Genomic DNA, 27,167 nt, shown 5'->3' on the forward strand with positions numbered 1-27,167 from the left:
CTGGCCCCTTAATTTGTTTATAACTTTCTTGGATCAGAGTCTTATTTAGCTTTTTGTGATTTATTTCCAATTCTTTAAATTCTTAAGCTTATAGTTAATGTTTCTTTTATTCAAGAATGAAGGTAAACTCACCAGGTGGCTTTTTAAACATTGTTTTGAAGATCTCTAATAACTTTAAGATAGTTAAAAAGGTAATTTCCAAAAGTGATTAGAAAGTGAGGTTAGCGAACCCAGTGTCCATTAAAAGGCTCCACCGCAGTTGAGAACATGATTGCTTTTTCCACTGTCTCCTGGTGCACAAACCCATGGGAGACAGCTGTCCTGCAATCTCCTTGCGTGGAGTAGCCATCTGGAGCACATGTGGGTAATCTCCCATCCTCCCCTTATCCAGAGAGGTTCCATAGAACCAATCTACTCACTAGTTCTTCAGTCTTTTCTGCAGTCATCATATCTGCTCATTTGGAGATGTGCCAGTTCATCATACCTCTCCTGGAAGTCTGCTGGCAAGTGATAAGCTTTTTTAGGAATCTTACATTGAAATGTATAAAACTATTACAGCATTGCCAGTTTTACTTTTACCTCCTTTCTCAATGATTTCCTGTATCAATTTTGATTTTAAAGTACAGCAGCTATTCCTTAAACCTATAATTACTCAAGCTACCATCACCACCTGAATGTCCCTTTCTGGTCTCCTTTCATTATTATATACCTATCAACCATCCCCCTGTCTATGTAAAATTAGGATTTTTAATAAATGTTCATCATTTACACTTTGATATTGAATCACATTAGAAATACATAGAGATTCATAGCCTCAATGGAATTTGACCTCTTAATTGTTCCTTTTCATCACTGTAAATTATTTAGCATTACTACAAAACTGATCATTTCTTGATTTATCCTGACATACACCATTTGAATTTAATATCTCTTTAAATCTTCCGACAGGAAGTCCACTGAAAAAATTTATATCTGAGGTAATGTAAGAATTCTGTCTATAATCTCTAATGTAATGATTTTTTATGGTTTCTTGAAGCTTCAGTCAAAAACAGAGGTGAATCATTCCCTAGGACATAGTACGTAGAATAGCTGAAAATCAAACATTTATGCTTTCTTTGTAAGACATTTGGCACATTTCTAAATAGTTTTTCACATGATTAGAAGCTATTCTCTATTTAAAGTGAAGAAGATACATTGCACAAACACTTAGCTTTTATATTAGTTTAGCAATGCAAGAACATGAAACATATAGGCGATTGCTACATTATGACCATAAGAAAATATGTCAAAACATTGGACTAAATAATGCAAATTTATACCTGATTGAAAGTTTCTATCTCTAATTCTCTAAAGTCCAGTATCAGAGGCATGATCTTATCCTCTGTAACACATGTCCTGGTTTGTTTAATTGTTTAATTTAGATATTAGCACACAGTTGAATGTGCATATTATTTTGCCTTCAACAGGTATTTCTTTTTCTACATGAAGAATTAGCACTGCTCGTATTGTTCAAGATAATACATGCTGTTTCGACTGTATGAAGGAGATAACAGCATTTCTCCAGGAAGTCATATATCATGGTAGAAATGCCTAGAAAAGCCTGAATATCATTCTTCAACAAAGTCTAAATTATTCTTTTGTATGTGCTTCTTAGTCCATTGTTGAGAATGAATCCGTATCTGAAATACAAATGGGCACTGCTAAAAACCAACAAACCAACAAACCATAACCTCCAATCTTCTGTTGAACCTGGCATTGCTTTAAGGACTAAGGAAGCTTTAGCTAGACAGGCTAATCAAAAGAGGAAAGTAAAATTCAATGCAGAAAATCTGTATAATTCCAGGTAAAATACAATTTAAGCCAATAAACAGAGCTAATGTTATTGATAGTTCCTTTTTCTACTTTAATGTAAGAGCTTAGGTATTAAATACAGGGTACACAAACCTGTGAGAGTGCTGACATGCAAAATAAGTGCTTTTGATATCTTGATGAATAGAAAAAAGCACCGTGATGCATGAAGGCTTTTAAAAAAAATAATAATAAAGATTCAGTTGTGCTACATAACTTGAAGAATAACTGGAATAACTGCAAGATTATAAAATTTCAAAAGCTTGATTTACTGATTATATTGTAATATAGTCTGATGGATAAGGTCTACAGGAGAGCCAGTGAGGAGAAATTTTGAGAACATTGTAGAACAGAAACAATGTCTATGGTGTCTCTATCATAGATCCTATCGTATTTCCACAAAGTGCACCATTTCCATAATTTAACATTTTGTTCTGCTAAGTGAATTGAAGACTGTTTAATGTACAGATTCTTAAACTGAGTTCTAGCACAGCTGTGGAGAAAAACTACTACATTATTATCTGGGTCATGACCTAAATTTAAAGCAATACGTTTAGGACAGTGATATCCTAATACTTTCTGAGTGTCTTAATATATCAGAAACAACTGAAAAAAAAATAACTCGGATTGTAACAAGACCATTTTCTGTAATGGCTTAATTTTACAGTTTTAATATGTTACATATAGAAATAAAGATACAATTTGTGTTGTATTGCTACATCTGTTCATACCAGTGATGAAGTGCCTTTCTTTATCACATCCATAAATATCAAACCTTATAATAAAATATTGAATGTTGTGCTATTGTGTTCAGCCTTTAGAAATTTGTATATCCATTTACCTTTGTATGACTGTTACGAATGAATGTGGATTTGAGCATAGATTCATCTGCCTGGTTTACAACCACACACACACACGTATCAGTTGTTGTTTCTGCATTTACCTGTTGCAGTGATGAAGGCACATAGTGTAAATGGCTGATGTTTGGCCTATAGCTAATGTTCTTTGTGTCTCTGCAAATTTTGCTTAGCAATATGCATGCCATCATATTTAGAGTATGGTTTGAACGCTGACTAGAATGGCTTGAAATGGTTGTTCTAGATCTTGACACTACTGAATCCAGCAATTGAGAGCCTTCCAAACTCAATGCACATATACAACTAAGGCCTCCAATGATGCTGTTTCTACGTCAGATTCACCAAGAAGCTAGCTTTCTCACAGTTAAAGACCTTACTTTCTGTTGAAGCTTTTCATAACCAACGAAAATGGTTGTAAAACCAATGGCAATGATTGTAACTAAATAAATAGTTTCATTTCACAGCCTAGTGGGGCAGGCAGTTAAAAGGAGCAGCCCTATATTGACCTCTTTACTAGAAAGCTGCACTGTAAAACCAAAAATCAGTCCACGGTCCTTAACCACTATTGGCAAAACCATAACTGGAATTCCAGCAAGCACCCCAAAGTCAGAATATCAAAGGGTGAGATGAAAGTGATGGATGGGCTAGTCCCAGAAACAGCCAGGACTTTTTCAGCACCAAGGATAGACTGTTATTTTGGCAAATTATGAGCCTTCTGAGAAGCCTTAAATAACACAGTCCTCTGTATTTCATACACAAATGCTGCTGAAACTCTGAAAACTTGACTTGGTCAGGAACTGATCCTCTAAAGCTTCAGTTTTCCAAATTAAATGTGATAGGTAGCTCCTTTCCACTTAGTATCTCCTCTGTTGTCTCCTATGTTCTTAAGGGTGAGGAAACCTTACTTCTAGTTCCAGATTCAAAACCTCAGCTTTAGTGTCATGAATGGTGGGACCTCTTCTGAGGATGATGACTTTTCTGGCATGGAGCACTTCCTCTGCTTTTGAATATGGCCTGGTTTCTCGGAGTAGCACTGATGGGGCTTGGACATTCTTAACTTTTTTCCAGGTTTTCTCTTCTGGCCAATACCATTTCCAGTATTGTAACCTCCTCCCCCTACAGAGACAGAAATACAAAATCTGCTTCACGTCATATTCCTCTTGTCAGTTGACCTGTAATAGCAATGGTGGTGGTCATGGCAAGGTGGAGTTTGTTGGATGAGCCAGACAATCTGGGATTAGAAGGGAATAGTAGAATATGAATAATGTAAAGCAAGAGCTTGAATACTATGGGATTAACTTGGGCAATGATAGAGAATGGTATAATGTATCTAGGTTCTATGCCTGACTTCATCTAGGTTCATCTAGTTTCTATGCCTGGCTCTTCACAAGCAGTTTTGTGGACAACCACACTTCCTGGCCCATCTGAATGGATAATTCTAGTTGCTATCAGCCATCTGCAAAGCTTTTGTAATTGTCATCTGCTCCAATTGGTTCTTCAGTGTGAACAGCCTGGAATTCCTGGACTAATTTGTCCACGTATATATAGAGGAGATGATACTGGGATTGAAAAACAACTGATTATGATATCCATAACTGAAATGGAAGGTGTCTGTTGAGTGAACAAATAATGAGAATTGTTTTACTTATATTCTGCCAAGAACAACAGTGTTGTTGGTAACAGACATAGCATCTTAGGTGGCTTTGATCTGGTCAGTTTGTGCAATTGACTCAGGAAAATAGTAAAAGAGCAACTCTACCTACAGGAGTTTTCCCAGAACTGTGTGTCCCTACCCAAAATTATGAGATCTTGTATGGCAAGTAGCCTACAAACATTGTGAAGTAACAATTAAGCTAGCTCCTGAGATGACAGATGATCAGAGAAGAAAGAAAATGACTCATTTTTGAGAATAGGTCTACCATAACTAGTATGATGCTATAAACCTTCATTGGGACATTGGGAGGTCTGAGATGAAGTCCAAAAAAATCACCTCCCAGGGTTCTAAAAGGGTTGACAGGAGCATTAATAAATTTGTAGACTTACATGGTGGTTTCTTGGATCTCTTGTACATAAGGTATATTTCCATGTAATGCTACATTTCTGCCTTTACACGAGCACCCCAGAAAACTCATAAAACAAATGCTAAGTCTTGAATTAATGAAAATGTCCTGCTCCTGGATTGTCATGGCACAACTGCAGGACATACCCTCTAAATTCATCAGATAGCAAATAGATTCAGCCTCATTAAAGCAGCACATTTTGTTGAACTGAAAATAGTTGGCTGGGCTAAAGCATTCTTCTATTGTTTTACTTTATTCGGTGTGATACATATGTTGGTTATTTTTAATTTCCTAGGCTAGAAGTGATGATCGTCCAAGTTTGCAAGACTGTAAAATTTTCCACCCATAAAATCATGGTCACTTTTCATCCTCCAATTCCTCCCTAACCTCTGATTTGTGTGATAAGCATATTCCTTTCAGTTCTTCCAATCGAAGAATGGAACTTAGTCCAACAAATCTGTCTTGACTGAGTTTCCCTACAATCTGGAAGTATTACAAGGTTGATGTGCTGGATGGGTCTGCACTGGGTTCTGGGCTCACTTTCAAAAGCATTTACAAATTCCTGACTCCATTTCACTTCAGCTAGACTAAGTTTTCATAAATAGTACATGTGCAGCAGCATTGCTCCACATGTGTTAGTTTCTACCAGAAGTGGAGTACTGGGATATGGGTGTTTTGGGATGGGATTTGATGTGATAGACTCTTAGGCTGCTGGAAAGCTTTTTATGCTATCTCACACCAATTAAAGGATTATTAGCATGGATCAAGTCTGTAAGGGATACAGCTAATTGAACAAAACTGGGAATGAACTTCTGATAGTACTTTGCAGATCTCAAGAACTTTTAAAGCTCTTTCACATTATATATCTTATTCCTTATCTGGGTTCATTTCTAATCCTAAAATATAAAACCACAGAAGTCAAACTCAGACAGGTAAAAAAAAAATATTGTTATGCATCCATTAAAGATGATGATTTAGCCATTGCAGAACTATTTTGACCTGGTGTTCTTGAATGTTTCTGAAGTATATTAGAAGATTCACTATGATATACAATCAGGAACTGATCTAGCACATCTCACAACATGTTCTTTATGAAGTGTTGGAAGATGACAGAGGCATCACATAATTCAAAGTCGTCATGATATATTCAGAGAAAGTATATCTGACCTGGAACGTGGTTTTCCATTTGTCTCCTTTTATAAAAATAATGTTGTACATATCCTGTCAATCTAACTTAATGAAGTTAGTAGATCCAAAATGAATGGCTAGAGATACTTATTTGGCATTGTAATTTGATACCAGATAATTGTTACATCAATGCATTTATCCAGATTGCTTTTTGACAAACAAAACTAGGGCTGCTGCTGCAAAAGTAATGGACATAATGAACTCCTTCTCCTACAGCTGTGGGGCCTACGGCTCTGGTTCTGGGAGAGAATATAACTGACCTGCTGGTATATTGGACCTAGGATCAGCTTTATGGCACAGTGATAAAGCTGGAGGGAAAGGTGTAACTGATCTTCTTTTTTTTTCAACAACATTTTGAAACTCAAAATATTTGGTGGATAGACTGGTCTGATATCTTTCTCTGTGGACTAACTACTAGTGTCTGAAGCTTTACATAGTAAACTTGGTATTCTGAAGAAATGAAATCCACCTTTTTCTCAGCCCACTCAATATTGTGGGTGATGAAACACACTAATCTGAGGACATTTGGAAAGGATGAACTTTGGTTAGATAAAATTGTAACTACTCTGTATGGACCTGAATCCTAATTACAAGAGGTCAGGATTATGACTTATAGGACCCAAAACCTATAGGCAGCTGTCAATGATGTCCACCACAATTGGTATCCACATTAGCCTTTGGCCCAGTTTGTGATTAGAAATTGAGTTCCAGGTGCATGAAATTGTTAGAGGCCCCTGAAACTATGAAGGCTAAGCAATAACTGAAGGCTGTTCATCTCTCTGTAGTATTACAGAATAGAAAAACTGCAAGTGTGCAAATACTAGCAGGGAATAGGGCTTCAGTTGTTGATGTTGTTAGACTTTCTGCTTCCCTGCAACCTGGCTCCTCTGTTTCCTGACTTAGCTGAGCTAAAATAAAAGATTAATATCTTTCTGAGAAACAAGTACAGTTTGTTCTGGCAGCCCACAGTAAAGACACATGCTTCCTTTTCAGTGCCACATCTTTTCTTTTTTGGAAAATCATAGGTGTGCTCCACCCAGCTTCATGGGCTCTGCTACTGTAGACTCAGATGCAGGAGTTTTTTTTTACAAAAATATGTGGAGAAATTTTGTTGCTGGACATTCCAACCTTCCAGATGATCTCCTTTATGCAAACAGAGCTACATGAGTGTTAAAATGTGGGTGTCTTCTCACTTCTAGCTAATACACTTCATCAGTTAGGCTGTCCTTAAATTGGTCCACTAATGCTGGCTCATTCAGCCTCAGATCTTGAACAATCAATCTAAAGACACTGGTATACAGTACTTGGACACAGACCTGCGCCCCTGTGGTAAACATTTAAGCCTTCGAGAAAGAGTTTGCAAACATTCGCACAAAGCCAGTGAAATTTGTTAAGGAAAGAGTTCTGCTTCAAGGCATAAGGAAAGGCTTATTTAGTTCCCAGATTGGTCAATAAATTACCAACCTACCCAGGAGCACTTATCTGGGAACAGATCACTTCATATCTGTAGACAGAAATGCAGTAAATATCTCTGGATTCCCATCCCATTTTTTTCATGTGAAAAACTTGGCATTTCAGGCAAGACAGAGAATGAAGCAGGAGGAGTTTGAGCATTAAGCTGACTCAACTGATGCTGCATTGTATTGACAACTGCTGGTATCCCAAAGAATTTGGTTTTCTTGTTCTAGCCCTACATCCTAACTTTTGTTCTGGCTAGAGAAGTTATAGCCTAGCAGACTCGGACAGAGTTAAATGGAGTAGCTATTCATTAAGTCATTATCAAGCCAGGTTGTAAAACCATATATTAATCTAGAGTTGTTCATTACTGTTGCAAGGATGCTATTTTAGCCAAAAATAGCATAATTCCAGCAAACAGAGTTTCAAGGGGTGACATGTATGCAATAATTTAAGTCAGCTCAAGAGTCAGCAATGCTGAAGAGACTTTCAGCATCACAGATAAAGTTTCTTCTAACACAACATGAACCATCTGAGCAGCCTTAACACAGTCCTCTGTATTCTATATCCAGGTGCAGCTAAAGCTGTGCAACCTTGATTTGGTCAGGATATAATCCGGTAAAGTTTCAGCTTCCTACATCATCCTTTTTTGATAGGTAGCTCCTCTTTTGCCAAGCTACTATCTCTTTCTATTGTTTCCAGCATTCTCAGGGGCTGGCAGGTTTTCCATCTAGTTCCAGATCTAAGATCTGTGACTTCAGCTGTAGTCACAAATAGTGGGACTTGCATATGCCTTCCAAAGGTAATACTGGGGCTTGGCTGTATCATTTGAAATATCCAATTCCTCAGCTGAATTTTCTTCTAAGGATGATGACATGCCTGGCTAGAACATGACATTTCAGGCTGTATCTTGCTTTTTCCAGTTGCACTCAGTTCTGGTCTGAATAAATTGTTATGCCCGGGACTGACCTGCTTTTCAGTATTCTTCTTTAGCCAAGTTCTTAACCTGTTAAAACGATACACAATTTCTCTGTGTTGGTCTCTTGTTCTTATACTTTTTTCTAGACCATACCCTGGCTGTTGCCTGCAGACTCTCTGATGACTTTTTTACTTGCAGGATAGGTCAAAGGATATATAGAATCTAGTGCTTAAATGTAGTATTTCCTATCCTGCTGCTATCCAGATGTGTTGAATTACAGAGTCTTCATGAATGGAAGACAGGGGCAGCAGAGGCAAATAGATACAGCCAGTTCAGTTTTAATTCCTTCTAATGTATATTGCAATCATCATAAATAGGTTTTGTTAGCAATGTATATCTTATGTTACTTTGAACAATTCCAACTTTCTGTATTAATTTAAAACATTTTGAGACTTTCTAAATAATGTATTTTATGAATTTTCTAATTCATCTCTTTTTTAGCTTTATTGTTTGTTTTATGATTGTGTTTATTGTTTTATTGACTTTAATCTGTCCAGAGTTGGTGTTAAGATGGGCAGCTATACACTAAATAAATAAATATATATTTTAAATAAATAAATTTTGATCACCAAGTGGAAAATATAGCACATAGTATCTTGCAGGTCAAATTTCCTCAACTCAGTACTCCCAGATGGGTCAGACTAAATTTCTCATTAGGCACATCCAATGTTCTTCCTGATTGGAGATGATGTCAGTTCTACTGTGTCCCTTCAGGAAGACGTCGCTTTGAGGGGTGGCTACTGTAAGCAATCTACAAGATATAAGCATGCACAGATCTGACCCAAAAGTATTATCTCTTAAGTATAACTTCTTGAGCTAAGAACAATATACCCTTCTAGGTATATTGCTTGCCTGTGTTCCCCGAAGAGTGTTCAATATAAGCGAGAGAAACTGTTCACTGTGAAAAAGTATAGATTCAGTAGCTGAAGAAAATCGGCAGGCTTCTGCTGGGAGCAGTCTACATTTCACATCTGGCTGACTGTTACAGGCTATTATTACTGTAATTGTGTGGCCCTTATCATCTCAAGTGCACATAATTAATAAAAGGGGAAATTAAATAATGGCTTCTTTATTTCATGAAAGTAGAGAAAACACTGATCTTTATTATTGTTGTTTTCTATTATTCAGCTCCAAATGTGGCCCCTTCAGAAGTTGGAGGAGGAGGTGGAAGCAATAGAGAACTGACAATAACATGGGTGGTAGGTCATCTACTCTATTTATCTATATATTCTATTGTAGAGGAAGTGACACTCCTTTACTGAAGTAAGTTGGTTTTGTGCATACAAATTATTATCAAAATAGGTCACTGTAGAATGTGGGTTACTATAAATATTATTAAATAATTTGTATACATATATGATACAAATTATTGAGTTTTCATTTCCATACTTATATTTGTATTTTTTTAAGATCAAAATTCATTTGATGACTTTTTCAAAATGGTCTTAAAGGCTAAAACTAATAGACTGGATTAAAATTAACAATGGTGGTGAAATTCTATATTGAATAAATACTGGACATTTCTTTCCTAGGTCATTAAATTATACGTATAACTCTTAGCAGACTTGGTAGATGCGTGCTTGGTAGATGCGTGCACACAAAATAATGCACACCAGCTACAATGTTGATTGCTAAAAACTACAGTCACATTAGAATCAGAATATTTGTCTTGATGAATATCCTCTCTATTTGGGTCAGTTATTCTGAATGTTTCTTGCAGATACTGCTTGGGAAAGACAGACTGTACTTTCTAAGCAGAATTTCTTCATGCTAATGATGTTGGATCTCTACAAGGTTCATGAACCTAGAGGAGTTTTGGTGGGGTGGGCCTTGCTTTCATTCTACCAAAAAGCTATGTAACTATTCATGTTCATAATACACACTTATTACTTGCACACTGATATTGTGAGCCGTGGGAAACCTCATGCAATCAGGCAAGTTTTTTCTTCTTCTTGCTGATAAAGCTGATAAAAATCATGTTGATTCTAAACCAATCATGGGAGAAGCTTGCAATTAAGTCTTTCATAGGCCTTCAACATTCATGATTTACAATTATCCTTAAAAATCATCATTTTTAAATTAGAAAGTGGATTCATTTATTATAATACATAATAAAGTGTTAAAAGATTATTTAGTCAAACTCTGCTACATAAATGTCTGTACAACTCTGAAGTCCTTGACCATCAAAACGTAGCAAAAGCCCAAACTTATGTAGCATATATCTAGCAGAGTATTTGATATTTAATCAAGCCATCTTTAGGCATGTGGGCAGAAAATACGTTTTACTGATCTTAAACTCAGCAATTCAATATGTCAACAGCCTGTATTCTCTAGCTGCTGCCCACTAGATGTGTTAGCACAATGACATATGTGTTGATTCTGGTTGGTGGGAATTTTGGGAGTCTAGAGACCTGGGGAAACTACTCTCTGCTGTTACAGGGTGTAAACCTCTAGGCAATTTAAAGTGAGGGGAAACAAAATACTAGCTCAGAGAAGATGCACGTACGTACCAGATAGACATTTCTCTGATGCTCTTACTACTTCACATTTGTTTAGATTTTTAACCTTTTTAGTCACGTGGAATCAACATGTTATGAAAGCAAGCTTATTCTAAGCATATGCTAGGTTCTAGCAATCACTTCATGTTTAAAAGCTGTGGCATGATTTATGTTGCAACTTTTTCAGATCTCAAACCTCACGCTGAGTAGCAGTGTTTGAAACATAGCATAAAATGTCCGTGTTCATACTTCCATTACCATTATTCAAAGAGGCCCCTTCTTTTTTATCCTTTGGTTGGACTCTTATCTTTTGCCAGAATCAAAAATACCTGGCAGGTGGGGAAAAAAAATCATAAATGTCTTGCAGGTTAGAGTTTACTTACTATAATTTCTGAAAATGTCTGTACAGTGGAGCTAAATGTGACTTGACACAATGTGTTTTATGTTTCACTCTTTTTATACGTGATCTTACAGCTTGAGACACAAGATTTCAGAATCCAGCTATTAGATGCACTGCATATATTATTTCTATGCTATCACTCATACATAAAAGCTACATACAACTTCCAAACACAAGTGTCGTACTAGCAGTTAGTAAATTATTATTTATCCCATACTGACCTTGAATACCCTTCAGCCTTCAAATTATTCAATATCTGAAAGCTACATTTTACAGTAGAAATGATATATTTACATAAAAGGATGATTCTCTTCATTATGTTTTGTTTTACTATTCTTTTTAAGGGTTATTATTCAGTTATATTTTAAGTTATTGTGAACAATAACACAGAACCATTGAACATTGTTCAAGGCCAGACCATTCTTGCTACCTAACAGACCAAGAGCCCATATTTACTAATGCGGGAGATGTTTGTTTGTTTGTTTGTTTTTATTTGGTGCCACCCAACTCCAAAGATGTGTCCTTTTTCCTATAATCTTAAAACTTGGTTTGAGAAATTGTGTTTGATTTTGATGAATATTTTTGAAATGCTTTGAAGTAGTCTTCATTTTAGTTGTAGGCCCTAGGACTTCACATTGTACAAACTAGTACAATATGAAATCCTAGGAGATCAGAGGTCAATATTAATTCTATTGATATTTACGTATGCTGCCTCAGAATGTTTTTAATAAAGAATGAGTAAGAATTAACGTCAATAAATAGTTACTACTAGTGTTCATATTTCTATTTGCTGGGTGTTGTTGACTATAGAATTAGAACGATTGGTATTTTAAAGAAAGCATACATTTCAGTACAAAAATGTAGAATTAAAATAACACATTATAGTTAAAATATTAAAATTATATCAGAAATAAACATGTACAAGTTATTTTCCTGTTGAAATATATTTTTAAGGAAACTTTGGAAATGTTTCTATAAAAATAGTTATTTGAATTCTCTGAGATCTGATGAAAGCTGTTTTATATAAGGCAGACTGGCAACCTTGTTTTGGAAATAAAATTAATGGGTATAAAGTTCTTTCCACTATACTGCTACACTAATATACTTCCTTAGTTCAAATTAAAAACAGTATGTTATGTTTCCTTTTAAATACTATATTGACAGTAGGATTTAAAATAACATTATTTTCTTCTCTATAGCTTCTATTTCATCATAGTTTTCCTTTTCTCTACAACTTTTATGTGGCCAAAATTTCATGTATGTGTCTGTCTTAAATGAAACTATTTCAGAAAAAATAAACAGAAATATGTCTTGCTTTTGGATTAGAATTTTAAAAAAAAGAACTGTCATATTTTGGGTCATACAAAATCACTTAGTACCACACTTTATTTTAGATTAAATTTGGGCTAATCAGAGCATTCCTTAATAATTCAGCCTTAATAATTTAGAATAAGACTCTATGGAATATGTGCTGGACTCCGTAGCCTTCAGGTTCTAATTGCACAAACCACAAACACTGCTTGTTATACAGTGACATTTAAATCTATGTTGGTTCAAAATCTATATATTATGAGATAATGGGTAACAGTGAAGCAAGGGAGAAAAAAAATGAGAAGGGGTAGCTAAGTGGGCTGATATTGCAGAAAGCCCTCTATAAAAGTTATGTTATATTTAGAAAACTATTTAATCTGTGATATTAACCTATTTTCAGACTAATGCCTGTGAGAAAGAAGAAGGTGACCTAGAAACTGCCCATCCTGAAGAGCCTTGAGTGAAAAAAAAAACTTGTGCTTGGCTTATTTTATAAGAACACTTCTGCTAGGAGCCAATAATACTGCTTTAAATTTTATTTGTACTCATTCAAACAAAGAACAAAAATAAAGAGAAAGCATAATTCTCATATCTTGTCTTATAGCCTTTGCCAAAAGAGTATCACTTTGGTAATAATTTTGGATATGTAGTCGCTTTCAAGTCCTTTGATCAAGAAGACTGGAAAAGTGTTACGGTTCCTCAACCTGATATTGGTCGGTACGTCCATAAAGATGAATCAATGCTTCCTTCATCAAAATATCAAGTAAAGGTGAAAGCATTTAATAACAAAGGGGAAGGACCTTATAGTCTTATTGCTATTATCCACTCAGCAGAAGATGGTGAGTAAAAATTGTGTGATAAAAATTAAGAGTAGGTTTTGATATGCTTGCTACAATGTACCAAAAAGAATTTTCATATAAGCAGTCTAATTCCTAAGATCTATTTCCAAGAACAATTGTAAGTTGACCCAGCCAGTCTGTATAGCTTATTGGCTGCCTACATACCATCTAAGTCACTTCAGAGAAAGACATCAGAATAATCCATTTTTTGTTGATGAATTGAAAGTAGAACTCAACCCATGGCTGTCTGCAATGAGAAGGAAAGAAGCAAAGCTGCAAACATGGAAAGAGCTGTAGTTCACAGATTCCCAGATTTCATTTTCAATAGAAAGGGGAAGAAGGTGGCTGATGTTTTACAATTGCTCAGAAAGTAGTGCTTTTGCATGTATTGTAAAGAACTGAAGCTAAAAAATGTATTATTTATTTGTTAGATTTATATCCTACCTTTTCTTCCATAATGACAGCTAGTGATTCCTTAATCTGTCTTTGGCTGACCAAACTCAACCTCTGATTACTCTGAGTTATGCATGAACTTGCATAAACCATGGGCTCCAAAACATTTTATTTTTATTTTTACTTTTATTTGAAAACTAAAAATGAATATTGTTTTTGTTATTAAATTAATTAATAATCAAATTATTATTATTTTTATTAAAATCTCATCAGTTCTGCATCTCACTTGAAACTTTGCAACCTCATGCTATAATAGGGAGATCTTTTAAGATTTGGTGATCTTGCAAGATTTTAAGTATTTTTAATTTTTTTTTTTTAAAATAAACACTAAACATTTTAATTTAAAAATGTAGAGTCCGTTGATGTTATCTAAAGATGTTATGGACACTGCGGCATTCTATAGGCATTAAGCAACCAATTGCTGAAATACATTATCTATTATCTATTCATACAGTCAGGATATATAGTTAGCTATAGTTTTTAGCATACCACTTAATTGTTCTCTTTCAGGTATCCTGCAAATGTACATAAAAATTAGAACATTCATACTTTCTCTTGCTGAAGGAGTATTGCATTCAGGAAAGTGCACGTCATGATAATCCAAATATTCAGTATATACCAAACAAAGCAAAGCTTCAGATTATTAGGCCATCACAGGTTAATTAACATTTCTAAGTAAAAAAAAAAATCCATTTTTGTTATTTTGCTAAGCATTTAGTAAAGTAGGCCAGGCTTCAGCATCTGTGATAATATAATAACATTCTAAATTTAATGAAATCACTAGGATGAAAAATTAATTTAAAGAATACTTTTCCATACAAGATTATTCAGTTTTATTTGAAATTTTTCATCCAATATGTAACTGTTTCCTCTGATAGTGACTATTTGATACATATTTGACTAAGTACCCAGTTACAAGCTTAAATATATGAAAGGTTTTTTGAGCTTTTATTTTGCAATTTGCTAAAAAAGATCTTCAAAAGAGCATTGATCTTTGCTTCACAATTGAATGTTTGTAGACACTGGATTGCCTTAAGTGAATTGTATTCACAAGCCTATTTAGTTAAACAGAGCAGCAGTATCTCTCCAGCTAATCTTGAATTAATCACAATGTGATAACAAGCAATTCAAAAACTAGTATGCATGCATGTATGTATGGGGTGACCCTGACCTACTAAAGCCATGCTTTCAAAACCATGGGAAATGTTTGTTGGCACCTATTCTGTCCATAACAAAAAAAGAAAGTAAACATTTTAAGCATGTGGGAGTACGCACCTACTGTAAGAAACAGCCACAAGACTGCATATTCAGATACATAATTTGGATACTAAGGAGGAAGACAATTATTAAACTAATGCCTAATCAATGATTATTTCATAAAAGCATGTACTGTAATGTATACAGTATACTAGTACTTAGATTCTTTATGGCAGCGGTCCCCAACCTTTTTGGCACCAGGGACCAGTTTCATGGAAGACAATTTTCCCACGGTCTGGTGGGGGGGATGGTTTCGGGATGATTCAAGTGCATTACATGATAGCGTTTTAATATGAATCTGCAAGCAATTAATTTATTATGGTCTCTGTGCAGTTGTCATTCCATCACAGCAGTCAAACCTCTCTGCTAATGATAATCTGTATTTGCAGCCGCTCCCCAGCGCTAGCATCACCGCCTCAGCTCCACCTCAGCTCATCAGGCATTAGATTCTCATAAGGAGCATGCAACCTAGATCCCTCAAATGCGCAGTTCACAGTAGGGTTCGCACTCCTATGAGAATCTAATGCCGCCGCTGATCTGACAGGAGGCAGAGCTCAGGTGGTATTGCGAGTGATGGGGAGCGGCTGTAAATATAGATGAAGCTTCTCTCACTTGCCCGCCGCTCATCTTCTGCTGTGTGGTCTGGTTCCTAACAGGCCACGGACCAGTACCAGTCTGTGGCCCAGGGGTTGGGGACCCCTGCTTTATGGTGTTAATGAGAAAATATGTAAATCAGGATCCTTTGTGAATTTACGGTACATATTCACACATTTTTAAAAAAAAATTATGTAGGTTTGGTGATCTGATGATTTTAAATGGTTCATTCATCTCTTTTCCAAAGTTCAAGGCAACTTGCTTGAGTAAAAACAGGTGAAAGATAAAATTGAAAATATTGCTATAGCTAAAAAGATTAAATACAACAATCATTTAAGAACATAATTTGTATTGCAAAGAGTAGATTACACCAGGAAAACACCACTGTGTAAATTATTCCATTTGAATTAACATTTTTATTATAGTAAAGGCATATGTTTTAACATTATTTTAGATTTAATACTTTTTTTTTTTAACCTTTGAGACAGTGTTGACTCCTGGCAACTGCCTGGACTAGCTCCTGAAGTTTTCTTGGCAAGATTTTTGGATGTGGTTTGCCATTGCTTCTTCCTAGGGCTGAGAGAGAGTGACTGGCCCAAGGTCACCTAGCTGGCTTCATTTGGTGTAGTGGCTAAGGGCACCAGGCCAGAAACTGGAAGAAATATTGACCATGCTGCCAAAGAAAGCACCAAATTAAATAATTGTAAATCCACAATTATTTTAGTGAACTTTATTTAGAATATTAGATTCATAATATTAATATTGTGTTCAATTTTCCAGCTCCTACTGAAATACCTAGAAATGTGAAAATTAAAGTTCTGTCATCCACGGAAGCATCTGTTTCCTGGGAACATATTTTCACTCCAGCTGTTACTGGGTATGAGGTGAGCTTAAAAAATGCATTCTCTTTTATTAATGAATAATGCCACCTATACAATAAGCACAAGATACAAAATGACTGAACACGATGTTGTACTCATATTTATTTTTATAGTCAAGCATATATCTGAGTTTGAAATGGATTACAAATAGCAGAATAGCTTTGGAGAATTGTGGACTTTTTCCCTTTACCATTCCTGAAGTTTCTGTCTATATAAAAATAGTGTACTGGTTCATAAATTAGCAAACAAACAATTCCCTGAGAATGCAATAATAGTAAGTACTAGTACATAAGGATCTGATTCTGTCAAGGTAAAATTCAATCCTTCAGAAGGCAGAAGGGAGTACATCTTCAGATTTAGAAGAAAGCAGCACCAGGACTGCCTTCTCTTCTATGAAAGTGATTTGGAACAGTCCCATTTCATGATAAGGATAAACCTCATGTTTAGTATTCCATTTGCTAGAACGTCTTTTGCTTTGCTTTTCCTTTCAAACTTCCACATGCTTTAGTATACACTAAACACATCTAAACCAAGATCACATGCATGTAATGAGAATGGGAAAGTCAAAGATAATGGACCTTGAAGTCAAAGTGACCAAGGGAAGAACTCTATAACATTGGCCATAGCAGTAGAGACACTCCTTTACTTAAGCCAGATAAAATGAGGCTCACAGGGCATGTGAACCATACTGAACTGTCTCTAGACCATAGATTTGTAATGAATGAAGAAAACAGCTTCTTAATATCTTAACAAACACTAGGAATAATTAGAATTATTGTATGACTCTCTCCAGTAAGAGGGACAGTAAATTAATTGGAACACATGAACCATGATCACTATGGTGAGTGCCTGGGTAACAGAACACTGATTGTTATTTGGAACTAGACAACCCATGACCTGTTGGGTCATCATTTCAGAGGTATTTCCTTACCTAAACAGAGAAACAGAATGACCAAGGGTAAAAAAGCAGTAGGAGTGGGAGCAACTTGTGACTTGCTGCTGCCTTCCCCATTGACTTTGCTTGTGGGAAGCTGGCAGGGAGCATCAGAAATCTCCCTCCTCCCTCCCTCCCTTTCATTTCCACATATAATATAGGCTTGCACCACTTGCCCTCCCCTCATGACCTTCAGGAGAAGAGCCCTGGTGAAGTCTCTTCCTCCTCCTCAGCGGACCCACAGAACTGCCTGGCACTTTGCTGGGGAGAGATGGTACAAAGGGAGCCACAGACTGTAAGGAAAACTGAACTCCTGCTCCCCATTCCAGCATGTTCCCAAGGGCCCCCTCCCTCGAGAGAGGAAAAGGGATCACCCATCAACCACTGGTGCCTCCCAGTCAACCCTACCTCACCAGCAGGCATCCAAGTTGCTCGCTCATCCTTCCCCCAATGGCCATAGCCATTAAAAGATTTCAAATTTCTCCCTTGTTTCCAAAGCAGCAATCGCCACTTGCCTGTTGGGCCTTGCTGCCAGCTGATTGGGTGCAGGGGACAAAGGGAGGAGGGAAAGAGGCCAGAGATACGCTCATGATGATCATGTGACCTGAGCTGACTGCAGCGGTGGATCAGTGCTAAGGCAGCCACAAATTTCAATCCCACTGAAATAATGGGTTTTGGATTTTGGATGCATTCTATAAGTTAGCCCGTTTGAGGTACTTTGGTTCAAAAATTGTTGCCCTATGATGCACTGATTTGCCCAGTTGAAGGTTACAGATACAAGAGTTTTAGCAATATATAGATAGGAGGTTTCTGTTCTTTAGAATAAAGTCTAAAAGAAAGGGATCTGCTACCTCCTTCTGATGATCCTATCTCCATCTGATGGAATGGTTCCCCTTTTCACATACTATAAGGCAGCTGAATGAAAAAGGAAGCAGTGGTTTCATATGCTGAAATGGACACACTATACTTCTTTATTCAGGGTCCCAATTATTTTGTATATAGTGCTAACTATAAGAATTTTAGTTCTTATCATTTCTAGTTCTGGTTTGGAAAATTTGTGTTATTTTACAGATATAGAAGTTTCCAGTTACACATGAGACAGATTTCTTTTGTTTTGAAGGCTGTTTGAATTAAAACCTTTCATTTTAAAATGTATTCATTTCGTTTATTTATTTAACTGTTGTACTATCAACTAACAAAACCTCTAGTGGCCTACAATAAAAATAAATTGAAATTTTAAATTTTAAAACTTAAAATTGAAACGTTAAAAACTTCAAATTGCAGTGGTAATTAACACTATAACACAATAACAGGTAAAATAAGCTGGATTAATAATTACAAATAATAATTAAAATCATTTAAAAGTTTGTAAAAAAACAAAAGTGTTTTAAAGGCCTGTTTAAAAGTAAAGATGTTTAGGCCTCTCAACTTTGCTCCAAAGAGTTGGGGCTACAGTAGAGGAAGTCCAGTCTTGAGTTGCCAGCAGAAAAACCTGAACAGCACTGACCTCCAAATCTCACCAGTGGTTTCATATAGATATTGAAAAGCATTGCAGACAGAATGATACCTTGAGGAATACCACACAAAAGCTCCCATTTTGAGCTGTCTCCAAGTGTAACCATATGAAATCTACCTAAAAGATAGGAATAGAATCTTGCATAGCTATGCCTCCTATTCCCAAATCTTTCAGCTGATTCTGGAGGATACCATGGTCAATGATATCAAAAGTTTCTGAAAGATCAAAAATCAAACTCCATTGGTCCTCAAATAAACATCATCATCAAGCCAACGAAGGCAGTCTCAAAGCTTTAGCATGTCCTGATGTCTATTTGGACTAAGGAAAAAGTATCTGCTTTCTACAGAACTGCCTGCAGTTGAGAAGCCACCGCTCTCTCAATCATGGGGGAATAGGGGGTAGAGATTTTCCTACAATTCTGAGAAGATACAGAGCAGGCTTCTTCAGAAGAGGTCTAATATTTTCCTCCCTTAAACAAGGAGGCATTTATGATATTAACTAAGCACCTCTAATAATTTCCCAACTAGAAATTGCAAGCCAGGTTAGCCAAGGAACCAAAGGACAAGTGGTACAACATACTTCTCCAAGCAGCTTGTTCAAAACTTTGGATATCACAAATTGAAACTGATTCATCCTCGCTATCCAGAATGAATCACTAGACACTCCCATAGTTGATTGCATAAAATAAAACATCCAGACCTGCCAAATGTAAGAGGTTTTACCTACAAGCATTAGTACAAACCTTGGTGAGTCCTGTAGTAAAAGGAGGCATTAGGGATATGAGTCAGCCTCTGCAAAACCTGAAACAGCTGCCAGGAGGAGGAATAGCTCTTAAATGTATAATCTTCCTTCCCTTGTGCAACCCGCCAAACCAAATGGTCTATTCCCCAATACTTCTGAGATTGCCACCCCAGATTCCATAGATGACAATTCTGCCATGCATCCAAAATTTAATAAATCAGTAAAATATTTTAAAAGGAAAGTATACCCATGGTGGCCCCCGCTCTGTGGAACAAACTACCTTCCAAGGTGCGATGTGCCCCCACTCTCATGGCCTTCAGGAAAGGCGTGAAAGCCTGGCTATGCCAGAAGGCCTGGGGGCCAGATGGGGGCTCCCACCAGTGGAAGTGGCTTGTGGGGCAATTGACCTTGCTCCCGCCCCATCATCTTGAATGTTTTTTAGTATTTATGTATAGGGTTGTTTTATAGTTGGATTTTAATGGGTTAATTAATTTTAATTATTTATATGGTATTGTTTTTTAATGACTTGGGTTTGTGGTTTTAATTGTGAGCCACCCAGAGTCAACCGTTGGGGGAGATAGGCGGCATGCAATTTTAATAAATAAATAAATAAATAAATAAAATACCCACCCATCTGGGAATCTCTTAGCCCAACATCAAAGCAGCAGGAAATCTCATCCCACTACCTACCTCAGGATATTTCCTTGAAGTTTGATGATTTCACTTTGGCTATAACCTCCAGTGCTCTACCTCTCATTAGGAAGCTTTGTGGGACTTAAACCTTTCTCCCAGCTGCTCTAGGCTCTCACTCAGGGAGCACCCCCAATCACTGCACACACACACACACACAAACACATACATCCTGTCACAAGTTCATAGTGACTCTTCTAAAGTGATCCGTCTACAGGCAAACAGGATTCAATCTAAGAAGTGGAAATGCTGGGAGTGAATGGAGAATCCCAGCAAAAATTCTCTTACCAGTTTCTCTGTTTGTCCTGCTGAATTAGTTCTGAAATCTGATACGTTTTTAAACATAAGTTTCCATTGCTTTTGAAATACTGTAAGTAGGAGTAATTATTTCAAATATATATTTCCTTTTACATTTCTCCATGTTTTTGTTTTCATTTTTACAGATCAGTTATTGGTCCAGCAATGAAAAAGAAATAGCTGCAAATAGAGTGCAAGTGAGCAGTCAGAATTTTTCAGTAATGTTAGAAAACCTGAAACCTTATACAAAATACTATACAAAAGTGGCAGCTTTCAACGCCGCCGGCATTGGACCTTACACTGTTCCTTTGGATTTTGTTACAGAAAAAGCACGTAAGCATCAAAAGTAGGGGCTGGAGCTGAATAGTAAAGATGTGGTCAGATGGAAATGGAATATGGGAGGTAGGGAGAGTGAAAATTGCGTCCGGTTCATCCTGGAACTCCTTCATCAAACAACTCAATTTGCCTTAAAACTTATTGCTCAAGGATGGGCTGAATGTGAAATGTCCTTTTCTGGTTTGTGGATATTGTAATTTTTAAAATTACATTCAATTAAATTTTCCATAAGGAGAGGCCAATTTGCCTAAATATAGTGGATCATTGCTGACAAATTATACATATGGGTAGGTATATAGACCACTGGCATGATGTTATTAGATCCTGTAACAGTATCACCAGAGCAAAGGTGGAGGCAGAGTTAGCATTTGCACTGGCTGCAGAGTTTTGTTTCTGTCCTTAGATCACGCTGACAGGAGTGCTGGACAGTAGCTGCTTAAGATATGGTGGCAAATTTTAAGCAAGAGGAAGCTAGGAAGTAATTTTTATAAATCAGAATGGAAAGTAGGTAATAGATGATACCATTGGTGAATTCTTAGTTGGGGACATTCATTGATGGCCAACATATTCTGCTGTTTCTTTCCTGGATCTGTCTTGTAATATTTATTTACTGCAGTATTATCTCCGGAATCAGTTTGTACCCTTACAAAGAAAAACAGCCTCTTTCGACTTCAAAAAAGAATAATTAATTTTTAAAAATTATTCTAATAAGTAAACGTGTAGGGTGGAGAGAATATTGATTATAAAATTTAACTGTACTGGTCAGAACAAAGGCATGTGCTATTTTTCAGCTCCAAGGCAGCAACCAAGAATTATTAATGCTGTAAGGTCCGGTTCAAAGTATATCATCACATGGGAGCATGTCAAGTCACAGTCCAATGAATCTACTGTGAAAGGATATAAAGTAAGATTGAGATTTAAATCTTTTGACCTTACGTGGGTAATATTGGCTGTTTTGTTGAATTGTCTTTTCTGAATTGTCAGTTAATAAATTAAATTGCTATTTAAAAAGAAGAGAGTTAAGTGATACTTAAGAAAGGACATTTTAAACCATAAAAAGCAAATTTAAATTTGACACCAGTGAATAATATGCTAAGCTAATGAAATATCCCTCAAGACCTATTATACTGATAATTCAGTTAATTCTTAGAAATTGTCTAAGAATTCACAGGAGCCTTGGTAAGATGTGAAAATAGCTACAAGGCAGAGAAATACACATCTCTGTAGTTCTTATTCTCTTATACAAATAGGTGTGCAAATTAACCAACTTTTGTACTAATATGTATTATGCTCAGAGCTGATTCATTTACTGTATGAAAGCATGGATGTTGCCTCTTTTCAGTGACTGGAAGAAGGAAGCAGTCTGGAGATCAGTCTAAGCTGGTGTTCTCAAGCTTAGCAACTTTAAGAGGCCTGGACTTCAACTCCCAGAATTCCCCAGCCATGCTGAAGTTGAAGTTGAAGTCCAGACCTTTTAAAGTTGCCAAGGTTGAGAAACACCGGTCTAGGCAGTGATGGCTAGGAAATCTATTTAGTACTTTCTTCATTTCAGCAGGAAGGAAGCATTAGGAGAACACAGAAAAAGGATGGCCCATAGACAAGGCAGGGCAGGATTGCTTCTGTCTTATGTAGTTGCTTATATGAAGTGTGGAAGTGTTGCTGTTCAGCTTCTCACAACCAATAGTAGTAGGGAGTCAATACCACTACTTTTTCCTGCTGGCAGTGACAATATGAAGGAAGTTAATTATTGGATTTCCTGATGGAGCTTCTCTCTTTGCCCATTGCTACTTGCTCTGGTCTCCACCATAGAAGAAACAGAAAATTTAACTATACAGCTTATTTAAACATAATTTGCTAATATTCTCTCCCTAAACCTTAAAAAGGGAGTAGGGATTTCATTTTTATTTAGAAAAAATGTATATAAAATGGAAAATCATATTAATTCATGGCAGCATTAGTAAATATTTATCTCTTGATTTTTTATAATGACCAGGACTATTGAATTTGTTGGATGATATTGTGAGAGCCAGTTTGGTGTAGTGGTTAAAGCATCAGGCTATAAACTGGGAGACAGTGAGTTCTAGTCCCATTTAGGCACAAAGCCAGCAGAGTGACCTTGGGCCAGTGGGCCAATTACTTTCTCTCAGCCCTAGGAAGGAGGCAATGGCAAACCACTTCCTAAAAACCTTGCCAAGAAAACTGTAGGGGCTTGTCCAGGCACTCTCCAAGAATCAGACACAACTGATTGTGAAAAATTGTGAATTTACCTTTGTACCATGTTATTGTTTGTCTCTAAAAGGTGCTCTATAGACCAGATGGGCAATTTAATGGCACACTCTTTAAGACTGGTAACCATTATATAGAAGTTCCTGCACCTGTTAAAGGTCAATATGTTGTTGAAGTCCGGGTGCACAGTGAAGGAGGAGATGGAGAAGTAGCTCATGTAAAAATTCCAGGTATGTCTATGTAAAAATGTAACTGAATATGAAATAGTAAGTTATTTGTTCCATAGTTTAAAATTGTTTCCATGTGACTTTGTTTAGCTAGGTTTAAGGTTTAGAATTTTAAGTACATTATCCTGTGTTTCCTGGGGTCATTTAGATGTATAGTAATCATTTATTTTCAAATCATTATGTGAGACCAAAAAAAAAAAAAAGACTATTTGCTTTCTAGTTATTCAAATAGTTAATATGTCATAAACATATATTTTAGTGATTGAGAAAAGCAAATTAGCAATTTGTCACCAAAAATCCTCTTCCCTAAGTCTTGCTATGTTTCTTCATTGTGGGAGTGGGGGGGGGGGGGTTCCTGGAAGGCATAAACAAAGAATGCTGGGGGTGTAGCCAAGAGTGTAACCCTAGCAGAATCCCTCAAGGTGTGGATCTTCCCAACTACCCAGCTAAAAGAAGTAGGCACCTATATTGGGCAGCAGTAATGTAGGAAGGTGTTGGAGGTGGATGATCACTTTAGTGACAACAGCAAAGGCATCTTTTTAAAAAGTAAATCCATTTCACTTTATTTTACTAAGAAAACTACATGGGCAGACAATATAAAATAAGTGATGATGTAATGCCGGATGATGAGGCCCTAGGTTGGATAGCGCTCAACATGATACTGAGGAGGAGCTGAGGATCTTTCAGCATATTAATGGTGTTTTATGGTGTATTAATGGCTAGATTTAAATCTTCGAGATGTCTGGTTGCTGATACTGCCATTCAGGAAAAGAAAATCCAAAGGTGCAGAGACAGTATTATGGTGGGAACATGGAATGTAAAAGGCATGAATATGGGAAAACTCAGCATGGTGAAAATGAAGCATGGTGAAAAATGAAGCACAGTGAAAGATGAAGTGAGTCGACTACATATTCATCTTAGGCATCAGTGAATTGAAATGGAGTTGGATACTTTCAGTCAGACATTTGTCCTGTTTACTATTCAGGACACAAAAACAAAGAAGGAATAGTGTTGCTTTCATAATTAGGAAAGATATAGCAACAACAGTACTTGAGTATAATGCAATCAATGATTGAATAATATCAATTAGACATTGCAAATAACCCTTTAATATGATGGTTATCCAAGTTTGTGCTCCAATCAGATGCAGAAGAAGAGGAGGTTGACAAGTTTTATGGTCAAGTTCAATCTGAAAGCAACAGTACATAGACGATGTGCTGCTTGTGGCAACTAAATGCTAAAGTTGGAAATATTAAGAAGGAAAATGTTGGCCTGTATGGGACAGAAATGAAGCAAGAAAATGACTTATCAGTTTCTGCTTATTCAATTATTTCTTCACTGCTAACACAGTTTTCAAAGAACCAAAATAAGGTCTACATATATGGACATCACCAGATAGAGTATGCAAAAATCAAATTGACTCTATTGATACAAGGAAGAGTTTGGTTATAAAAGCAAAGATTTGGAACAGATCACAAACTGCTCATGTCCAAGTTCTAAGTCAAGCTAAACAGAAGAACCAAGCCAACCAGTTTCCACAATATGATCTTGAACATTTTCAAGGAGAACATCTGAATCACTTAATAGGAAACCATAGAATGAAAGTAAAGAAGTTGTTAAGGATGAAAGTGAGAAAAGGCTGCAGAGTTGAAGAAATAGAAGGAAGCAAATTGTATGTCAACCAAAAAGAGAAGCCAAAACCAAGAAAGACAAACAACTCAGGAAGAAACTTAACAAAGAATTCAGAGACCTGATAAAAGAGACGAAAAACAGTATTGTAATGATATCTATAAAGGCATTGAAGATGGAAACAGATTCAAAAAGACAAGAAAAGAAAACCTTTGAAGAAAAAAGGTTTCTGAACTCAGAGGTAAGATGCACACGTTAATTGATATGCTAAATAACACCAATGGACATATAGTAACTGAAACAAAGATGTAATGAGTGTACTGAAATTCTGTACAGAGATGTCGTACCCTGGACAATATTCCTTATTTACAAGAATCTCTTGTACTAGAAGATGAAGTTAGATCTGCACTCCAGTCATTAACAAGTCAGAAGGCTACAGGAATTGATGAAAACTACAGAAATATGGCAAGCAAGAACAACAACAAAAAATCAATAAAGGTTCTAACCACATTATATCAGCAAATCTGGAGAACAACACAGAGGCCAACATATTTGAAGAGGTCAGTCTACATACCAGTATTAAAGAAAGGAAACTTAACAGTGTATGCAAACTATCATAAAAAATACCACACAACATCCTTAATAATGCTAGCAGTAATGTTTAGGATCATTCAATACAGATTAAAGCCATAAATGGAGATTTCAAATGTTCATAATCAAATTCAACAGCAATTCTCACATTTAAAAATATGTGTTTACTTTGCTGCATAGTTGTATCCATTATAATTTTAATAAAATTATTTGTCTACAAATATCCAGGTTTTTTCCACTGAAAGTAGGGCCTAGCCATTCCAAATTAGTTACGCTGGTATCAGGTTCTTATCTCTGGTTTTCTTAAAAAAAAAAAAAAAACTTCTGTTTTTTAGTAGTAGCATAACCATACAGGATATTTGGCTGCCTGATAATTAGATATGCTTTTTATGACAAACATTTAACGTACATTTTCAGAACAAAATTGATAAAGTGATAGTGCTAATAGATACCCTAAAACAGGCCCATTTACCCAATGAAGTTATATTATTACTCCAGCCAGTTTTATATTGATAGTTAAAGTTTGCAATGTGAAATGGACTAGAACTGAAGTGTGATGAAAAGTCTGTGAAACAGATGTCTTAATTCTTAATCACTAGATTTCATATAGGAAAGAAATGGACACAGTTCTAGTAAAACAATTATCTTGTAGAACAGGCTGTTTTCCTTCTATTGGTATCTGGAACTATCTTTGGCTATTTCAGTGGGTTTGGAGCCACAGGTGGTACTCTTAACCTGGCTACTATAATTTTGTTTCTTCTTTTTATCTTCTCCTTAATAAACTATGTATCTGTACCAGACTGTTTCTTGCTCTTTTGTATGAGTTGCATACTTCTTCATAACCTTTAGCAATGACTAAGAAATTCAACTACACAACAGAATTCTCCCCCTCAGAGAGTTATATTTTTATAGAGCCTTTTAAGACTTTGAATGGCCCAAGACATAATATTCTTCTGAACTTTCCATTCTTCTCACATATATTTCAATGTATTTTTTTTTCCATTTTTGCCTCCAATGAAGTCAATAGCCCAGTAACAAGAACTGAAATAATTATTGGGATCAGACTATAACATTTATTTTACTGCCTTGAATTAAAAAATATATAAAAGTACTTTATTATTTCAAATACTGAACTTTACTTTGGATGCGATCTAGGATAATTGTCCATTTGCATCTCTAAAAAAGCCATTTGCAATCTTCATTGAAAATCCAGGAGGGAATTGCTGAAGTATACCTAATTATACTGATATAAAGGACTAACCAACTTTGCTTTTTAATAGGATCTCATTTATATAGTTATTCATTGGTTAAAAAATATTTGTTTTCATTATTTAGATAGTTCTTCATTTTCATTTTCCAT

The 27,167-nt window shown here is 36.1% G+C and overlaps 1 protein-coding gene across 2 annotated transcripts in view; it reads left to right on the forward strand.

The window, feature by feature from the left end:
- The window catches only part of CNTN1 (contactin 1), a 159,939-nt gene that overhangs the window by 129,176 nt on the left and 3,596 nt on the right, over nt 1-27,167 (forward strand). For both annotated transcript variants that reach the window (XM_007426003.4, XM_088141735.1), the window contains exons 19-24: nt 9,516-9,586; nt 13,201-13,435; nt 16,520-16,623; nt 20,945-21,131; nt 21,926-22,038; nt 23,434-23,590. In XM_007426003.4, coding sequence (XP_007426065.1) covers nt 9,516-9,586; nt 13,201-13,435; nt 16,520-16,623; nt 20,945-21,131; nt 21,926-22,038; nt 23,434-23,590 — 867 coding nt within the window. The remainder of the gene's footprint in view (nt 1-9,515; nt 9,587-13,200; nt 13,436-16,519; nt 16,624-20,944; nt 21,132-21,925; nt 22,039-23,433; nt 23,591-27,167) is intronic.

This window comes from Python bivittatus, unplaced genomic scaffold, assembly GCF_059951505.1.
Source record: "Python bivittatus isolate LINGU-HERP-01145 unplaced genomic scaffold, Pbiv_v1 ctg000330_np1212, whole genome shotgun sequence".
Taxonomy (NCBI): domain Eukaryota; kingdom Metazoa; phylum Chordata; class Lepidosauria; order Squamata; family Pythonidae; genus Python; species Python bivittatus.